Here is an 18,038-nt window from a genome sequence, read left to right as displayed (position 1 = left end):
AGGTATGGCAACAGAGTGCAACAGATCGCACCACAGACTGTTGGTGCAGAGAGGACTAAGGAAGTTTTCCCCAAGAAACTCTTGGATACATCCAGAAGACTTTTGGGATCAAGTCAAGCCAGGGACACGTGCACACAGGAAAGCAACAGGGCTCAAACTGTAGGTCCAGCTTAACATGGGCTCGGACACTCAAGCCCTGCAGAGTCCTGGGACCCTAGGTTTGAACTCTAGTTTAGAACAACTGGCGTGTGGACGCAAAGGGGGTTAGATCGGAGCCCAGGCTTACACTGCTGTGTAAACATAACCACTAGTCTGCAACAATAAGGGTAACAGCAAGGGCCCAAGAAGTCTAGGTATTTGTATGTCTATGCTGCAACATAAGCCCAGGGTTCAAACTCAGGCTCAAGTCTAATTCCCTTCCTGTCTACATGCACATCACACTAACCCAGGGCTCAGACCAAGGGTTCCAGGACCCCACAGAAGTGGAGGATCCAAGCCAGAGTCAAACTCAGACCCCAGGTTCAAGCCCTATTGCTCTGCAATGTAGACACAACTCCACTGGACTTGTGCTCCAGGAATCCATCTAAAGTATTCCACAATTCCACAGACCAACTCTCTTTGTCTTCTGGAGGTTCCAGTTTAGTGGAGAGTAAAGTTTTTCTACCATACACCATGAACAAAAGGCTCGAGCAGCAATTCTCCAACCTGAGTGATTCAGAAGCCAAATTAGCGATCAACATTACCCAAGAGAGTCACAGTAGTGTGAATTTGTTATTTCATTTACTATAGTACGATATATTCATATTTAAAAACAGTATGACAAGGGAAATTTAGTTTTTGAATAGATATAACTCTCATAGCAAAATGGACCAAGTATTATTTTATCAACCACAAATGGTTAACTTAGTAAAAGCTTAATTACTTTGGTTAACAATTAAAATCACAGAGTAATTTTAATTATTAACCAATTTAAGTTATTAACTAAGCTTTTACTATTTGCTGCATGAGCCCTAGTCGGAGTATCACAGGGCTAGAGCAACCATGTTTTGGGAGGGCTCAGTTGGACTCAGGCTCATATAATGCAGTGAAGACGCTGAAGCCCCAGGTTGGGACTTCAACAATTCCTAACGTGGGGTTAAAAATGAGCATACATGCGCAAGCTCTAGATTAACAAATGCAGGGTCTGCTAACTCAAGTTCTACTACCCCTGGGCTTACACTGCAGTGTAGACATACCCATAGACTCAGACTATAAGGCCAGAAGGGATCATCATCATCTAGCATGATTTCATGCCCAGTGCAGGCCACAGAACCTCACGCACCCACTATTCTCAAATAAAATAGACATAAGGCAAATCATAACCTCTTTGCCTCGGTTTACATATAACAAAACATATCTGCCCACATCTATAATGCAGATATCACACGGAAGATACTAAACAAATAGTAAATATTACCTCATACACAGAGAGCACTCAAAATCTGCCACATCAATTAAGTGCTGTGGAACGTCCCTTTTTGTAGTTTCTAAAAGAAACAAGAGCAGATACCGTTTGAACACAAGACAAAAATCAAAATAAGTATGTCTAACATTGACATTAAGTGGCTATTTACCTCCTGGTTTTTTATGTTTGCTTCTTCCATCTTCACACACAATTGCATCCTGTTCTGAAAGGGAAAGCTTCCTTTTTAGGAGAGCACCTTTTTCCTGGCTAGAAAGCAGAGGTTCAGAAGAAACCTTTTTTAATCCATCTCCTTTAGCAAGATTTTCTGTTGAGTTAAGAGCATGGACAGATTGTACACGATTTAGGCTTCCTCTGAAAGACTCCACTGTTATCTCTGGCACTCCTAAATTCTATAGAAATAAAATGAACAAAGTTAATAATACTTATTCTCATTTTCAAATTGCAGCTATCATTTATGACAGCTGAACATGAATAAGTTGAAGCCAAATTCAGATATCAACAATCTTCTCCACTACACAGCCAGACTCAATGATTAATTTATGGAATTTGGCAGGTCAAGAAAGCATCTGGTGAAATTAAAGAAGGGATTAAAAGCCTCTGTTTCCTTCAAAGAGGAAAATAATTTTGGAAAAGAAATCTAGAATTATTTTTATTTGGAAAAGAAATCTATAATGATACCCTTTTTATTTTGGAGCTATTAGCGTTAAATCTTAAATAATGAAAAAGTTCAGTAGATTGTGCCTTACAAATTGTCAAAAAATTACAGTAGTTACCAGCTGAGTCACGAAATCTAACAGGAAAGTCTACAACTAGCAGGAAGAAAGATTTAGCAGCATGTGTGTCCAATAGGAAAGGAGCTTAATAAAAGTTTGATAAATAGCTTAAGTTCTGATGCCCTGAGTTTGTCTACTAACCAAGGGGAAAAATACATATACTATATGGTTTTAATTACTTACCTGCTCTGGACAAAGCTGTAGACTACAGCCAAATTCTTCCATTTCAGAACCAAGTGTAAAAGGTTTATTTCGAATATGAGGTGAACTCCAAGCAGATTCCTTCAGACTCTCTCTCACATTTTCTGGTGACAGCAAATTATACAATGTCTATAAGATAAACATCTTAACATTAAGATTGAGGGAAAAGATTCAGCTATAAAACTGTAGTTAATATAACTACATAATCACCATGAAGCAGCTTACTTTGTATCAAAATTTCTTATTTTAAAAATACCCTTCCACTTATTCTCTTCCTTATAATCAGCTGTAGCACAAGTTCAGTTCAGTAGTAGTTCTCCTAATCAAAGGTTTATATCCTTATCTTTATACACAAGTTAAGCTCTTAAATTCCCCCCTGACAGGAAATAATTATCTTCTCCCAACTCTTATTTAGGTGTGGTGTAATTAAACAAGATGCAGTTCTGCAAAAATGTTAATTTGTATTGTGCAAAGTTGACAGCGCAGAGATATTTGTTTCCACAGAATGAAAAGCTTAAAGTGTTTGACTTCTTACTCAAATTTGTTTGACATCTACTGGAAAGTATGAAAATCTTATTTCTGTTTTACTTGAAAACCATACGAACTAGAATGCTAACTGGGTTAAGTATACATATTCTCCCCTAACTCAATTTTAAAAAAGTATTTTTGTGGAAAACATGGGCACACCACCTCTTATTGCATCCAAATACATTGAGACCCTCTACACAGAAAATTAGATATGTGAAAATAAATCACCCAAACTCTAGTTGAACTTCATTTTACAATTACAGACGTGATGAGCATAAATACACTGAAGACTGAGATTCTAGGGTAAAGTGGGCCAACTAAGAGAGAAGGAGAGCAGCACAGTTTATAAATACAAGTTACCTTTTCCACTTCTAGCTTTGCTGGAACAAAATCCTCATCAAGGGATAAGCACTGTAGGAACAGTTGTAAGGCATCACCTACAAACCCAGCATCATGAAGCACCTTTGCTTTCCTGAAGTAAATCTGAAGATATAGAAGTAACACTTGACACTTTCATACTTTCATTAAAGGAACTAGAATATTAATATTCAGGCACACTAGGGCTTTTCCATCTCACATGGAGGTGAGAATTAGAGATGTTGTGGTAGGGAAGAAAATGTACCTCTTCTGCAGACCTTAAAAGGTCCACAGAAAGGAGGAACATACCATGCTCTCTAGTCTCCTTCCTCCACACAGCTACAGTACAACCGCAGAGTTATAACTCAGGAATGGAGATTGTTCATAACTCTGAAATGTTCGTGACAAAAACATTATGGCTGTTCTTTCAAAAGTTTACAACTGAGCATTGACTTAATACCAGGGTGGATTTAATTTAAATCACTAGTCAGGAAGACTCGATTTAATCATGGTTTTCTACATAAAAATGCATGCTTGTTGATTGTTATAACTTTAACACATACTCTTTGCAACTCAGAGATAGATGTACCATATGTACTCATTCATTAGCCTGTTCATTTATAAGCTTGACCCTCCAAGATGGTTAGGTAAAAATAGCAAAAACTGTATGACCCTTTCATAAGCCAACCCTATATTTCAGGGGTTGGCAAACTTTGGCTCCCGGCCCATCAGGGTAAGCTGCTGGTGGGTCGGGATGTTTTGTTTACTTGGAGCATCTGCAGGCACGGAGTCTCTCAGCTCCCAGTGTCCACGGTTTGCTGTTCCCAGCCAATGGGAGCTGTGGGAAGTGGTGCACCACTTCCCACAGCTCCCATTGGCTGGGAATGGCGAACTGCGGCCACAGGTAGCTGAGAAGCTCCATGCCTGCAGATGCTCCAAGTAAACAAAAACGACAATGTATTAGATATTCAATTCAATGATTCCATAGAGATTAAAATAATCAAATTTTGCTGTATAGCCATTTATAAGCTGACCTCCGCTCTTTGATGCAACATTTTTTTACCAAAAATATTCAGTTTATGAACAAGTATATACAGTAGGCTTCATTTTCAGAAAGTACACACTATATATTTTTAAACAGTAATTTATTTTGAAATCTTTTCAGGTTAGTTTCTACAGTTATATCTATCCTATCCCCCCCATTGGTCTCCTCTTTTCCAAGCTGAAAAGTCTAAGCCTCTTTAATCTCTCCTCATATGGGACCCATTCCAAACCTCTAATCATTTTAGTTGTCCTTCTCTGAACATTTTCTAGTGCCAGTATATCTTTTTTTAGATGAGACGATCATATCTGTACACAGTATTCAAGATGTGGGCATAACATCTATTTATATAAAGGCAAAAATATATTCTCCATCTTATTCTCTATCCCCTTTTTAACGATTCCTAACATCTTGTTTGCTTTTTTGACCGCTTCTGCGCACTGCGTGGACGTCTTCAGAGAACTATCCACAATGACTCCAAGATCTTTTTCCTGACTTGTTGTAGCTAAATTAGCCCCCTTCATATTGTATGTATAGTTGGGGTTATTTTTCCAATGTGCATTACTTTACATTTATCCACATTAAATTTCATTTGCCATTTTGTTGCCCAATCACTTAGTTTTATGAGATCTTTTTGAAGTTCTTCACAGTCTGCTTTGGTCTTAACTATCTTGAGCAGTTTAGTATCATCTGCAAACTTTGCCACCTCACTTTTTACCCCTTTCTCCAGATCCTTTATGAATAAGTTGAATAGGATTGGTCCTAGGACTGACCCTTGGGGAACACCACTAGTTACCCTCTCCATTCTGAGAATTTACCATTTATTCCTACCCTTTGTTCCCTGTCTTTTAACCAGTTCTCAATCCATGAAACGACCTTCCCTTTTATCCCACGACAACTTAATTTACATAAGAGCCTTTGGTAAGAGACCTTGTCAAAGGCTTTCTGGAAATCTACGTACACTATGTCCACTGGATCCCCCTTGTCCACATCTGCTGACCCCTTCAAAGAACTCTAATAGATTAGTAAGACACGATTTCCCTTGACAGAAACCATGTTGACTTTTGCCCAACGATTTATGTTCTTCTAGGTGTCTGACAATTTTATTCTTTACTATTGTTTCAACTAATCTGCCTGGCACTGATGTTAGACTTACCAGTCTGTAATTGCCAGGATCACCTCTAGAGCCCTTTTTAAATATTGGCGTTACAGTAGCTATCTTCCAATCATTGGGTACAGAAGCCGATTTAAAGGACAGGTTACAAACAATAGTTAATAGTTCCGCAACTTCACCCAAGAGTTCTGAAAGAACTCAAATGTGAATGCCATTTGGCCCCTCTGACTTGTCTCTGTTAAGCTTATGAATTAATTCCAAAACCTCCTCTAGTGACACTTCAATTTGTGACAGTTCCTCAGATTTGTCACCTACAAAAACCACCTCAGGTTTGGAAATCTTCCTAACATCCTCAGCTGTGAAGACTGAAGCAAAGAATCCTTTAAGTTTCTCCGCAAATGACTCTTATCGTCTTTAAGTATTCCTTTTGTATCTCGATCATCCAGGGGCCCCACTGGTTGTTTAGCAGGCTTCCTGCTTCTAATGTACTTAAAAAACATTATTACCTATGTAGTTTTTGGCTAGCTGTTCTTCAAACTCCTCTTTGGCTTTTCTTATTACATTTTTACACTTAATTTGGCAATGTTTATGCTACTTTCTATTTACCTCACTAGGATTTGACTTCCACTTTTTAAAAAGATGTCTTTTTATCTCTCACTGCTTCTTTTACATGATTTTAAGCCACAGTGGCTCTTTTTCAGGTCTTTTACTGTGTTTCTTAATTTGGGGTATACATTTAACAGGCCTGCACAACATACGGCTCATTGTGCAGCCCGCGGGGGGGATTCTATGGATTGCTATCCATAGATAGTAGATTGAGATTCTATGGAACATGAATTTATAATCCCTATTCCATGATGAGATACCTTAATTAAAACTATCCTTAGGTTTTCTCCTCAAAAAGCATTTTATTAAAAAAATCTGATTTAAATAAAAAAATCCAACAATTAAAAAATCAATTTTTATTATTTCTAAAAATCACTGATTTGTATCCACCCTGCTTAATATACCTTTTAAACTTTTCTATGCAGAATAAAAATGCTGCTTTCAACCAACTTAATTTAAATTAAACAAGCAGAGTTTCCTTACATCATGAATTTTTTTTAATGTTCTTTTTTTTATTTGTAGTTTACATTTAACACAGTACTGTACTGTGTTTGCTTTTCTTCCTTCTCTGATGCTGCCTGATTGCATACTTCTGGTTCCAAATGAGGTGTGTGGTTGATTGGTCAGTTCGTAACTCTAAGGTTTTACTGTATTTCAAGGTCTGCAGGAACAGTATTCCCCTATTCAGGAGGTCCACAGGAAAGGGAGACTGGGTAAGATGGCGGCTTTGTGGGGTACACTCTCCTACTTACCTTTGAGGACTGCAGGAAAAGGTAAAATCCCTATACTAAGACTTGAAAGATGTGTTGCCATGTGCCATCTCCCACCCTATAAGCCTTTGAGTGGAAAAATTGCCATCATATCCAGATAAGAGGAAAAAACATAGGGATGGATTTTAAGTGATAAATTTAATAAAAAGTTACAGCTTAACACAGAAGAGGGGCGCTACCTGCCCTGTCATACCTACTCTCATACATACCAAGCATTTTAAATGGGTCCAGTGTGGGAGCTATAGTGGTCCTACTATACAACCCATGACTTGAAGTAGACTCTCCTCAGCCCACCCCTAGAACTCAGCTCTTCTGAGTCCTATCACCCTAATCCCACCCAAAAGGGGGGCAACAGGTATTAAGGGGGGGGGAGAACCTCAGCCCATGAAGATCTCCCCTTATCCCATAAGCACAAGACCCATCAGTAAAATCCTATGTCTTTCAATTCTGGGAACCATTCCTTTTAACCCCACTGGAAACTGACTGCCAAGTTGCAACAAATTAATGTCCTTACCAAGTACTTTCACTATTTACTCAATCCTACTCCCATTTAACTGCACTACCCAGGCCTTGGCCAATTTGGTTTTTATAAGAAAAATTCCTTCTTGATCCCAAAACAGGCAACTGGTCAGACTTGCAGCATCTGCAAAATAGTGTCAAAGCTACCAGTACAGGATAGGGAGGGTAGGGATGCTGGAACAGAGCAAAATGAGGGTCCACATGGTCTGGGCTAGCCTTTAAATTAATGAATGGTCCCTCACCCTCCCCTTTCAGCTACCTTTTCCATTGACAAGTTTCCCCAGTGACAATAATATTCCCACTGCTGAAGCCCTCTGTTCTAACCTAGAGAAAAAGCTAGCTACTTACCATTTTTTAAAAACTGAAAACTCACGTCTCCAGCAATCATGTAATATGAAGTATTAAGTTTATTTGAGCTCATGCTCCAAATACAAAAAAGTGAAACTTTTTATATTTGACTTTAATGAACTAATTTCATTCCTGAGCATTAGATAACTAGATCTCAGTTATGAGTCAGTAAACTAGATTCTCTCCTCTTTCAGGGTTTTTGCTATGAAAAGGTGAAAACCTAGGACTTTTTGAATCCTGATGTACACATTTAGGGTGTCATAATTTGGAAACACCTTGTTCAATTTACTACAACTTTTCCTAACAATATTGAGGCCAATATGACTTTTTATAAAAATTTTAGATAAGTAGGCCAAAACCAAGTTTATAAAAAGGAAATTCAGTGCAGCTTTACCTATGGAGTGACTTCTGTAATTCCACAACAAATGGCTGCGATAGTTTCCCTACAATGGCTGTTCGACGAAGGCAGGTTTCCTCCTAAGAAAATCTCTGCCTCTACTCATCTGAGGCAGATTTCTTGGAGAAGAGAAGAAGGATTCCTCTACATGTCCACCTTTTTAGGAATGGGGGCTAAAAAGGTCTTCAGACTTTGTTGGAGGAAGCTATACAGCAAACTCAATTTTTGAGAAGCTTTGTTCACAAGAACCTGAAATTTTCTCCAGTAATATGGAGAAGCGAATATACATTCTGAAAGCACATGTTGAACAAGTTTTGCCACAAGGAGGATTTAGTATTTCTGTAAAATACGTTTTATTGACAGATAAGAGCTTGGGGAAAATGTAGTTTTATTTATCTAACAATGAAAATGAGTCTCTCCTTACTTCAAAACAAGGTAAGAAGAGAAGTGTCTTCCAAGAACGATGTAAAAATCTGAAGTTTTTAGTCCTGGCTGACAACTGTGTGCTTACAGGACTACTCCAAGTGTTATTTAATGTTTAAATGCTTTAATGAATGTGAGTGCTTATATTTTCACACTAAGTGCAGAACTCTAAAGTGAGATATTTGCAGATATAATTCAATTTTCATTCAAATCTCCACACTAAGTTACCTACTCCATATACAAACAGCACATTTTCCCAGAAAGATCCTGCCTTTAAGTGATTACAGCTACCTGCACCACATCCGGAGTCATCCACAATTCCCAAGCAATGAACTTGATAAGCTGGAGTTAAATTTGTAAATATTTACATTTTCAAGTGTTTTCTCTTAAGTGAACATTAATTTCTCTTTTTTGTAAAAAAAAAAAAAGAAAGCCTGGAAATTCAAAATTAAGGTAACATTTAAAATTAGATAGCATGAAAACACATATTGGAGAATCAAAAATCTTTCACCCTATGCAACTATCACACCTTATGTGTGAGCTGAAGGCATTGATGGTCTTTCATGAAGTTTTTGATAACTTTAAGACAAGAAATATCTTCATTTTTAATTTACAAGAAAAATTCACTTGCACTAATAGCTGTTGAAAATTTTCCCCCTTCAGGAACTGAAAGGCATATTGGGGAAAAAAAAAAAAAACCCACAAAAAAATGCTTCCATCTGAAAAAAAAAAGCTGCTTTTGTTACAGCCAAAAGAATACAGAAAAGCACTTTGTTTTTAGTTTGTTTACGTTGTGCATTTGACTCCATTTTGTGTTGTCAGTTTTATTATTTCTTCTATATAGTCATTTTCCTCCTTTTGCAAGTCTTTTTTTATACAACAAGAGAGTGAAACATTTAAAAACAGGATACTGTGCCTATAAGACCACAAAAACTGCCAGGGGGACTCGGGGGCAGAGGTAACACTAGAAACTGAAATAGTTTATGGACATGATTAGATTTCCAGTTAATGGTGTCCCTCTTTTTAGCTCCACCATGGAGATTTCTGCAAGGCTTCACCATTCTCAAACAAATTGCTCTGTTAGAAATCCAAGAAAAGCTAAGAAACCATAGGGACCCCGTCCTTTCCAAATTCTTCCAACCCACGTATTGCCTTGCCCTCGTCTTTCTTTCACCACACCATAGTCATGCAAATATGCCAAGAGCAATTTTAAACAAATCCAAACTTACAAAAAGCTGTTTTAGAATCAAAACTGCAACAAAAAACTCATGAACAAGATGTTTCAGAAGTGAAAACCATCTCAGCTTCTGACTGACTGTCTTGCTTCCCAAATGCCTCATCCAAGTTTTTTTAGAAAGATAGCATAGAACAGAAGTCTGAAGTTTCAGACAGCTTAGTTAAGTTTTGTCAAACTACAGGGCATGTCAAAACCAAGCCTGTAACAGCAAGCTAGTTTCAAACTTAATACTAATAAAATAGAGTTGTCTATTTAATAGTAAGAAAATGGTAATAGATTTTCTCTGGTTTGAAAGCAAACATCTTTAGCCTCGTCCAGGAGTTCCCAAACATTTTACTAAAGTGACTCATCAACTGCATTTTGTCTTTTTGTGACCCACCATTGCATATAGCACTCCCAGTGCAGGCACCGCAACCCTAATCCCAGCCTGATGCAGAGGTAAGGGGGAGCTGGAGACCAAGCCTGCAACTTTCTCATCTTGCAACAGTGGCAGCGGCTCCTGTCCATGACAGGAGAGTAGCTGGGCCAAACTTGATTGATATTGCAACCTGGTGCATGGGTTTACAGCACTGCTAAGGTTTGGCCTGGCCATACCTGTATGGCCAGAGTAACTGTAAGTGGCACTGAGACACCATGCACCAGAACACAATGTCCAAGCGAGGAGCCAGGCCCAGTCCTGAGGGATGGAAGCCACCACAGTGGGGTCATCAGTGAGAGATAGGCTTGCTCTCCAATACCCTCCTGCCCCGCAAGCTCCTCTCCAGGCCAGAAGAAATTTAGGTTTGCCGAGGCCAGGGCTCAGTGATAAGCTAAGAGCCCGGAATGTGGCAACCCACCTAGAACCTTCCTGTGAGTCACTGGTGGATTGGGACTAATCCTTTATTTATTTTTGAAGGGGGAGGAGGTCTATATCATAGAAGAACAAAAAAATTATCAATTTTTTTTAATATTCATGCAGCATCAGGGAAATTCACTGACAAAAAAAGAAAAAAAGGACAAGACTTTCTCTGCTTCCACCTGAAGAGTTTAAAATCAAAATTGATAAAAATATAAACAAGGATGCAGAAAAGCAGTATTTTTCACATCTCACTGACTCCCAGATTTAAGGGTGGGTTTGTTTTTGTTTTTTTAAAATAAGCATTCAGAAAACACTGATTTGAAAGTTTAAATGAAGTAAGAGTAACTGGGTCAGCGAAATTATTTTGATGCAATTTGAACATCATAATTTAGCATTGTAGCATTTCAGATTTTAAAAAACACGCAGATTACAAATCAACTTACCTCTGGCCAATCTGACATTTTAGAGATGATAAAATTTAGATCTTCTATGGCTGTTTTAAACTCTTGGAGGCCAGCATATGATTCAGCTCTGTAAACTCTTAACATCAAGTCACTGGGATCTGAAAACAAAATATTTTTAGTTTTATATACATACATACACACACACACACACACACACACACACACACTTTGACCCAACTAAAAAAGTTAAACATTCCTATAAGGTAACAAAACCCACAAGCATACTAGACTATTTTTTTAAAAATGCAATGGCTTCCCTAAATTTAAGTTTTGAAAACAATGTTTACCTCAAATGCTTTGCAAAATATTTGGAACCTCCCTTAAATCTTAAAGATAGTCCATTCTAATGTATTTACATAATCTTAGGTTTTAATTTAAAAAAACCTAGATAAAACTACTTATTAGTTGTAAAAATGAACAAAAAGGTAAAATTTGAAACCTGCTCAAGAAGCCCAGATAAATTTTGTAATATACTTAACATGGACAGTCAAAGTATCTGCAAGTTACTTTTGCATTCACATGTACATTACACTTTTAGACTTTTTTTTTTAAATGTCTTACCTTTGCACAGACATTCTACCGAGAAAAGTAAAATCATTTTACTTCAAAGCACTTATGCCAGTTATAAAAAGTCTAATTTACTTTTACCTTTTCTGCTGTAAGAAGTAAGTTAACATTTCACTCTGTCTAGGCCAGAAAGTGAGACTGATCAATTTCACTGCGATTCTCAAGCACCACTGTGTGTCAGGATTCCAAGTGTTATAGAGAAAAGGTCTCAAGGAATATGAGACTATAAAAAACAGCAAGTATTGATAGAGGACTTGGTAACAGGTATAGTACTTGAAATTACACCTCTACCCCGATGTAATGCGACTTAATATATCTGAATTTAGATATAACACAGTAAAGCAGTGCTCCGGGGGCAGGCTGCACACTCCAGAGGATCAAAGCAAGTTCAATATAATGCAGTTTCACCTTTAACGCACTAAGATTTTTTGGCTCCCAAGAACAGCATTATATCGGGGTAGAGGTGTACTTAACTTTGTTTTTTTATTGACTAGATTCTGAATCGACAATGTCCCTTAAATAAATTTGAATTTTAAATGTCAGAACATTTCTATTAATATTAATATTTTGCTAGTCCTCGTTTGCCTGACCTTTTGAAGAAAATGATAAATTGAAGTCAAACCTGAATTGATAGTGTCCTTTTAACACACTATATACACCAATCCCCTTTCCAAAAAAAGACAGGATAGTTGTTTTGAGTGGAGATGTACAAAATGATGGGCCATGATTTAAAGGGTCTTAATCAGGCCTTCAAGGCCTCATTTGGCACAATATGTACATTAGCTTTACACATGTGAGTAGTTCAGTTTACTTTAGTGGACCTTCTCATGTGTGTAAAGTCACTTGTGTGCAAAAGTGTTTGTTTGCAAAATCATGGCCTAAATCTGCATGTGCAATTTTGTAAGCATAACGTAAACAAATGCCACATTATGTTATATGCAGTGTTGCTGTAGCCGTGTTGGGCTCCAGATATTAGAGAAACAAGGTAAGTGAAGTACGTATTTTATTGGTCCAATTTCTACTGGAGAGAGAGAGAGACACTTTTGAACTTACACAGATCTTCACGTTTGGGAAACATACCCAGAGCGTCACAGCTAAATACAAAGTGACTAAATACAAAGTGGAAGATTGTTTAGCATAAGTAGTTACATATTTGAAGTAAAGTGGCTCATTAACGTGTTATCAGCCAATAACTACCCAATATGCATATAGCAGGCATAAATCCTATTTCCAAATGGGAGTGACTGTACTTGCAAAACTGCAAGCTGTTTTTAAGCGTCTGTCCCAGAATTGCAATGATTAAAGAAATACTGTCAGGTCAGCTTTAGCCCCAACTTCAGGTTAAGGGTTAAGCATATGCTTTTTATAAAAACTAAAAATATATCCATGCAACATCTAGATTGCAAACATCAAACCACTGTTCTATTACAAACTACGGAAGTGAGAATACAACTAGCCAGTTTAATTGTTCGAACATAAAGATATCAAAAAATAAGCAAGCAGCATAAACTGTAAGATATACATTTGTACTCCAAAACTTTCAGTTTCACCAAATTAAAATGTCATTCAGGAGGGAATCAAATAAGTATTATGGCATTTTGCATATGCTAAAAGAAATATTATGAAAATACTCAAGACAAAGAGAAAGCTACAAAATTCAAATCACACTATTTATGATCACAGTATAATTTACTAAGTGGTGGAGCTGCAACTATATCAGTTATGTGGGCGATAGGAGGTACACGCTAAGCTAAAATACTCAAGATGCCTTTATTCTGATTTTAACCTGACAGCATCCCTTTAATGACTTCTACTTCATTTCAACTTATTCAGCATAAGAACTACCCGTCCCCACATTTGTGAAGAGTTAGGGGCAAACTTCCATGTTTATAATTAATTCACGTCCCAAATAATAGGAGAGAGTTATTAAAAGCAGTTATTTAAATAAGAGTTTGTTCCTTTACAACTCATCTTCTCTTTTAACCTAACTAAAGCTGAGTTTATGGCATTAAGCTCAATTTAGGGCAAAAAATTTATGTCAATCTGATTTTGGACTGTATGTCTGGGTAAAGTGGAACTAAGATGGGCTGACAAGGAGAAAAGCTTCTTTAAAACACATCTGAACTAAGGGAATTATTTTAAAAAAAAGAGTAAGCTAATATTGTTTCCTTCTCTCTCAAACTCTGAGCCTTTGTGAGAATTTCTCTGTTACTGGAGGAAAGAAAAAAAAAAACTTGCCAAGCCAATAGCTCAGAATATATACTAACAGAATCATATATTTGCCTTATTTACTTTACAGCAATGTTTTGTAAGAACTCACTCACAGATCAATGAATTTAAAGGGCCCGAAATATGTATGACATCTATTATAGATTTATACAGCTGTTTTTAACACCTCTAACACATCAGAACTACCATATGGAGTAACAACTTTATTGTATAATTAGTCAGTACTTGGAACACTGAGTTTTTTGGGCTATACAAAGGAAAAGACAATGTACAAAGGATCGTAGTCTGAGTAAATCTCTAAATCGGCAATCTAATATATGCATTATAATCTGCATAAGAAAACTATGGATAAATATTAAGATTGAAAGCTTTGTTTTCAGATTTTACCTGCCATTTGTTAAACCCAAACCTAAATGTAAACTCGGTACAACAATGTAATTAAAAAACTCCTCACTCATAAAAAAAGAGAAGGGCTAGCGGTGTCACCTACTACAGGACAGGCTCAACAAAGAAAACAACAGAACGCCACTTGCTGTCACCTTCAGCCCCCAACTAAAACCTCTCCAGCGCCTCAAAGATCTACAACCTATCCAAAGAGAGTGTTGAACTTTAATATGCAAATTAGATACAATTAACTTTGTTCTCCTGCTGATGATAGCTCATCTCAATTGATTGGCCTCTTACAGTTGGTATGGCTACTTCCACCTTTTCATGTTCTCTGTTTAAATATCTTCTTGCTGTATGTTCCATTCTATGCATTCGATGAAGTGGGCTGTAGCCCACGAAAGCATATGCTCAAATAAATTTGTCAGTCTCTAAGGTGCCACAAGTACTCCTGTTCTTTTTGTGGATACAGTCTAACATGGCTGCTACTCTGAAACTCTTCATTCATAGACACCTCAAATATTGTGATAGTCAGAGCCATAAGCTGTGCCATGGAGGGGAGGAAAAGAGATCATTTAGGTTCTTAATGTCTAACCAGGCAAACCCATCTCTCTTCTTCCCCTTCCGCAAAAATCCTAAACCATAAAATGGTGTGTGTCTTCCATATAAATGTTTATAATCACAGAGACCCATTTATAATCCAAAAGCCATTTAGATTTTACTTCATTTGTTTGATTCCCTTCTATGTGTGTGCCACAATGCTAAATTCTAGATCATTAAAATAAAATACTTAATTCTTAAGAAGTTCCTAGTTTAAAAATAAATCACTCTCAACACTCCATGCTTCTTTGACACCGGATGCTACAGCTGTGCTAAAAAATAGTTTAGGACACTGCTAAAATCAAAATAGCTTACACCACTCATTATGCTTTCAAGAGATGTCTGAAACATTCTGTTACACACTTGTTTAAGATTTGATTTTGACAACAGTTTATTCTGAAATGGTAGCTAACATTTCTCCCTAGTATGGGCCAGAAAAGAGACTTGTGTCAAATGAATATATTAGCTTGATATCTAAACTTTTTTCCCCTCTGCAGCTGGCAATTCCATAAATGCAGTGCCCAAGTATTAAAAACGAAAAGTATAACTTCAGACTAAGTTTCTGAACAACCATACTGAAAATAAAGACATTAGCACTTAAGCAAATTCAGTCTTCCATACCAGAACTAAGGCACCACAAGAGGGAACCTGGCATAGTTTCTGTCTAGGTGTTTATGTCTTGCTCATCTCTACAGTATCAAAATGCTTGGGTGAACTAGACTAACCTCACTGATACAGTGACCCCATATGAGTATGTACAGAGCCAAGCTACTGCCAGTGCTCAATAAATAATAATCCAAGCATACCCTTTCACCTCGCCCCTTGCCCTCTCTAGCAACAGTGTATTATAAAACTCCTACCACACCCATCTGTGATGTCACTAGCATTACACAACCTGTCCCCCTCCATGCCCCATCTGCTTATGCAACTAGGTCTGGCCTGCTGGGAATCGTCTCAGTGACACACTTGAAAGGCTGGGAAAACAGCTCTCTCTTTGGAAACAAGGCAAATACAGCAGGCGTGGTTCTAAGATATCCTGTCACCGTCCAACAATGTCTACGTCGGAGGCAAGGAAAAAGCTGGCTTGGGAAAAGGTTTGCAGGAGAGGGGCTGTGCGCCCCACTCCGCACGTACCCCTCACGTGTATCTGCTCACCAGACAGCCCTCTTGCAGCCCCACAATCGGTTCTCTCGCTGCTCGTTCCCGTAGTAAGTTAGTGACATTAGAAAAGTCAACTCTTGGAGCTCTAGCAAACTTCAGACTTGTTTCAAAGGGCCTACCCCTGCCAGCTTTTCGGCCGCTTACTTCATCCCGGCTTCGATTCCTCCCCGACTGAGCTGTATGGGGCACGGAGGAGATGGAGTGACAGGAGCCTGACAAGGACACCCAGCTCCCAGCGGCACACCCGAGGAGCCAAGTCTCGGCCGAAGCGGGTCCCTTCACCCTGCCCCCCGGGTGCAGACGGGGGCGGGGGGCGTGCCAGGACCCAGCGCGCAAACTGAGTCGGCCTCCCCCGCTGCCCATTACCTGCTCGCAAGGCCTGGCTGGTGGCGCTCAAGCTCTCTCGGAAGCGCCCCTGGCTCAGCAGCTCCCCCAGCCGGTTGCCGGTCCGCGCCCTCTCACACTCGGCCGGGAACCACTTCTCCGCCAACTGGTTGAGGACGACGCTGGTCCGGAGCTGGGCGGCGCAGCCACCCCCGTCCGGCGGCAGCAGCAGGTCCCGGCACAGGCGGCAGCGGGAGCGCAGCTCCCTCCGGAGGCAGCGGCGGCAGTAGCTGTGCCCGCACGGAGCGGTTACCGGCTCGGCCAGGAAGCCCCGGCAGCCGCAGCAGGTCAGCGGCCCTGCGGCCGCGCCGCCTCCCTCCTCCCGGGCCCCCTGGTCCCGGCTCCAGTCCAGCCCCTGTCGGAGGCGGTAGTTCAGCACCAGACAGTCCACAAGGGTCTCGAGGCGGCGGGGTCCCGCGGGCGGCCCGAGACGCAGCGCCGCCGAGTAAGTCTCCAGCGCTTCCTTCAGGTGGTTCCCCATGGCCAGCAGTTCCCCGCGCCGCAGCAACCGCTCCTGCTCCCCTTCGGGCTCCCCGCGGAGCCACCCGCTGTCCCCGGGCTCCGGGGACCCCTCTGAGCTCACAACCACCGACGACGACGCCATCCTGCGGCGAGCCCCCACCCTGCTGCCCCGCTCGCCGTCCGGATCGCAGAGGGGGGTGTGGCGCTCCTCGCGGCGCGGCTGTAGCCGGGCTCGGCTCTGCGCAGGGCCGCGAGGCACTCGCAACGGGGGGTGGGTGGGAGGAGTAGACACTTCAGCGGGTGACGGCGCACCACCCGCGCGCCCTATAGCAGTAGCTTCACGGAGCTGCCGTTAAACCGTAACCCCCCTTCGAACATCACCGCAGACCCGCCGCTGGCTTACATAAAAAGCTGCGTCATCTGACCACAACGTGCACTCTCCATTGGCTGAGAGGCACGGCGTGGGGGAGGGGGCGGAGGCGATTACAAAACACAGCTCGACGCTCCCCGCGTGCCATAGCTCAGCGAGGAGAGGGCGGGGCCTAGAGGCGCGGAGGAGCCGAGGGAGGAGCCCGCCGGGGCGGTGGGCAGGGCCTAGGGAAATGGGCGGAGACTCGGTGCGAGTGAGGCGCTCGCAGTTAGGGAGCTCGCGCAGGTCACCGCGGCTGGAGGGGTACTCGGGGGAGCTAGGCGGCCGGGGACCCAGTGCACAAGAGGCTCCAGCAAACAGGGAGGCGGAGAAGAAACAGCCCAGTGGTGCTAAAAATGCCTGAACTTCTGTGCTCCATAGCGCCCCTATTCTTCAGAATCTGCTCCCCGCCCCCCAGCTAAATACACACGTGCACTTTTCTCAAATAGCTTTTAACAGTGCCTGTGCCTGACTCTGGCTCTCATGAGAGCAAGACGCTTCTTCCAGCCTGTGCTGAGTGATCTGCAGCTGCCAAACTGCCCGGGACAGCACTCAGTGAGGCATTGTAACCTTCAGCATTTCAGTTGGGATTGAAGGCAACTTATTGTTTATGTTACTATAAAGCCTAGGAGCCCTTCTCAGGAACCAGGATCCTGCTGTGCGAGACCCTATCCTGTTAGGGATCTGGGTGAAATTAGGGGATGAGTTAAAACCCCATTGAGATTGAAGTATCAGAGGGGTAGCTGTGTTAGTCTGGATC

General features: G+C 40.6%; 1 protein-coding gene across 1 annotated transcript in view; it reads right to left on the bottom strand.

Moving 5' to 3' along the window:
- The window catches only part of LONRF1 (LON peptidase N-terminal domain and ring finger 1), a 36,664-nt gene extending 19,271 nt beyond the window's left edge, over positions 1–17,393 (bottom strand). Inside the window, exons 1-6 of the mRNA XM_050947597.1 lie at positions 16,390–17,393; positions 11,062–11,180; positions 3,328–3,450; positions 2,422–2,568; positions 1,614–1,854; positions 1,457–1,526 (exon numbers count right to left, since the gene is read on the bottom strand). Of these exons, the coding sequence (XP_050803554.1) occupies positions 1,457–1,526; positions 1,614–1,854; positions 2,422–2,568; positions 3,328–3,450; positions 11,062–11,180; positions 16,390–17,011 (1,322 nt within the window). The 5' untranslated portion in view covers positions 17,012–17,393. The remainder of the gene's footprint in view (positions 1–1,456; positions 1,527–1,613; positions 1,855–2,421; positions 2,569–3,327; positions 3,451–11,061; positions 11,181–16,389) is intronic.
- Between the last annotated feature and the right edge of the window lie 645 nt (positions 17,394–18,038).

This window comes from Gopherus flavomarginatus, chromosome 3 (genome assembly GCF_025201925.1).
Source record: "Gopherus flavomarginatus isolate rGopFla2 chromosome 3, rGopFla2.mat.asm, whole genome shotgun sequence".
Taxonomy (NCBI): domain Eukaryota; kingdom Metazoa; phylum Chordata; order Testudines; family Testudinidae; genus Gopherus; species Gopherus flavomarginatus.
Note: the sequence above shows the minus strand (reverse complement) of the source record. Positions and strands in the feature narration are given on the sequence as shown.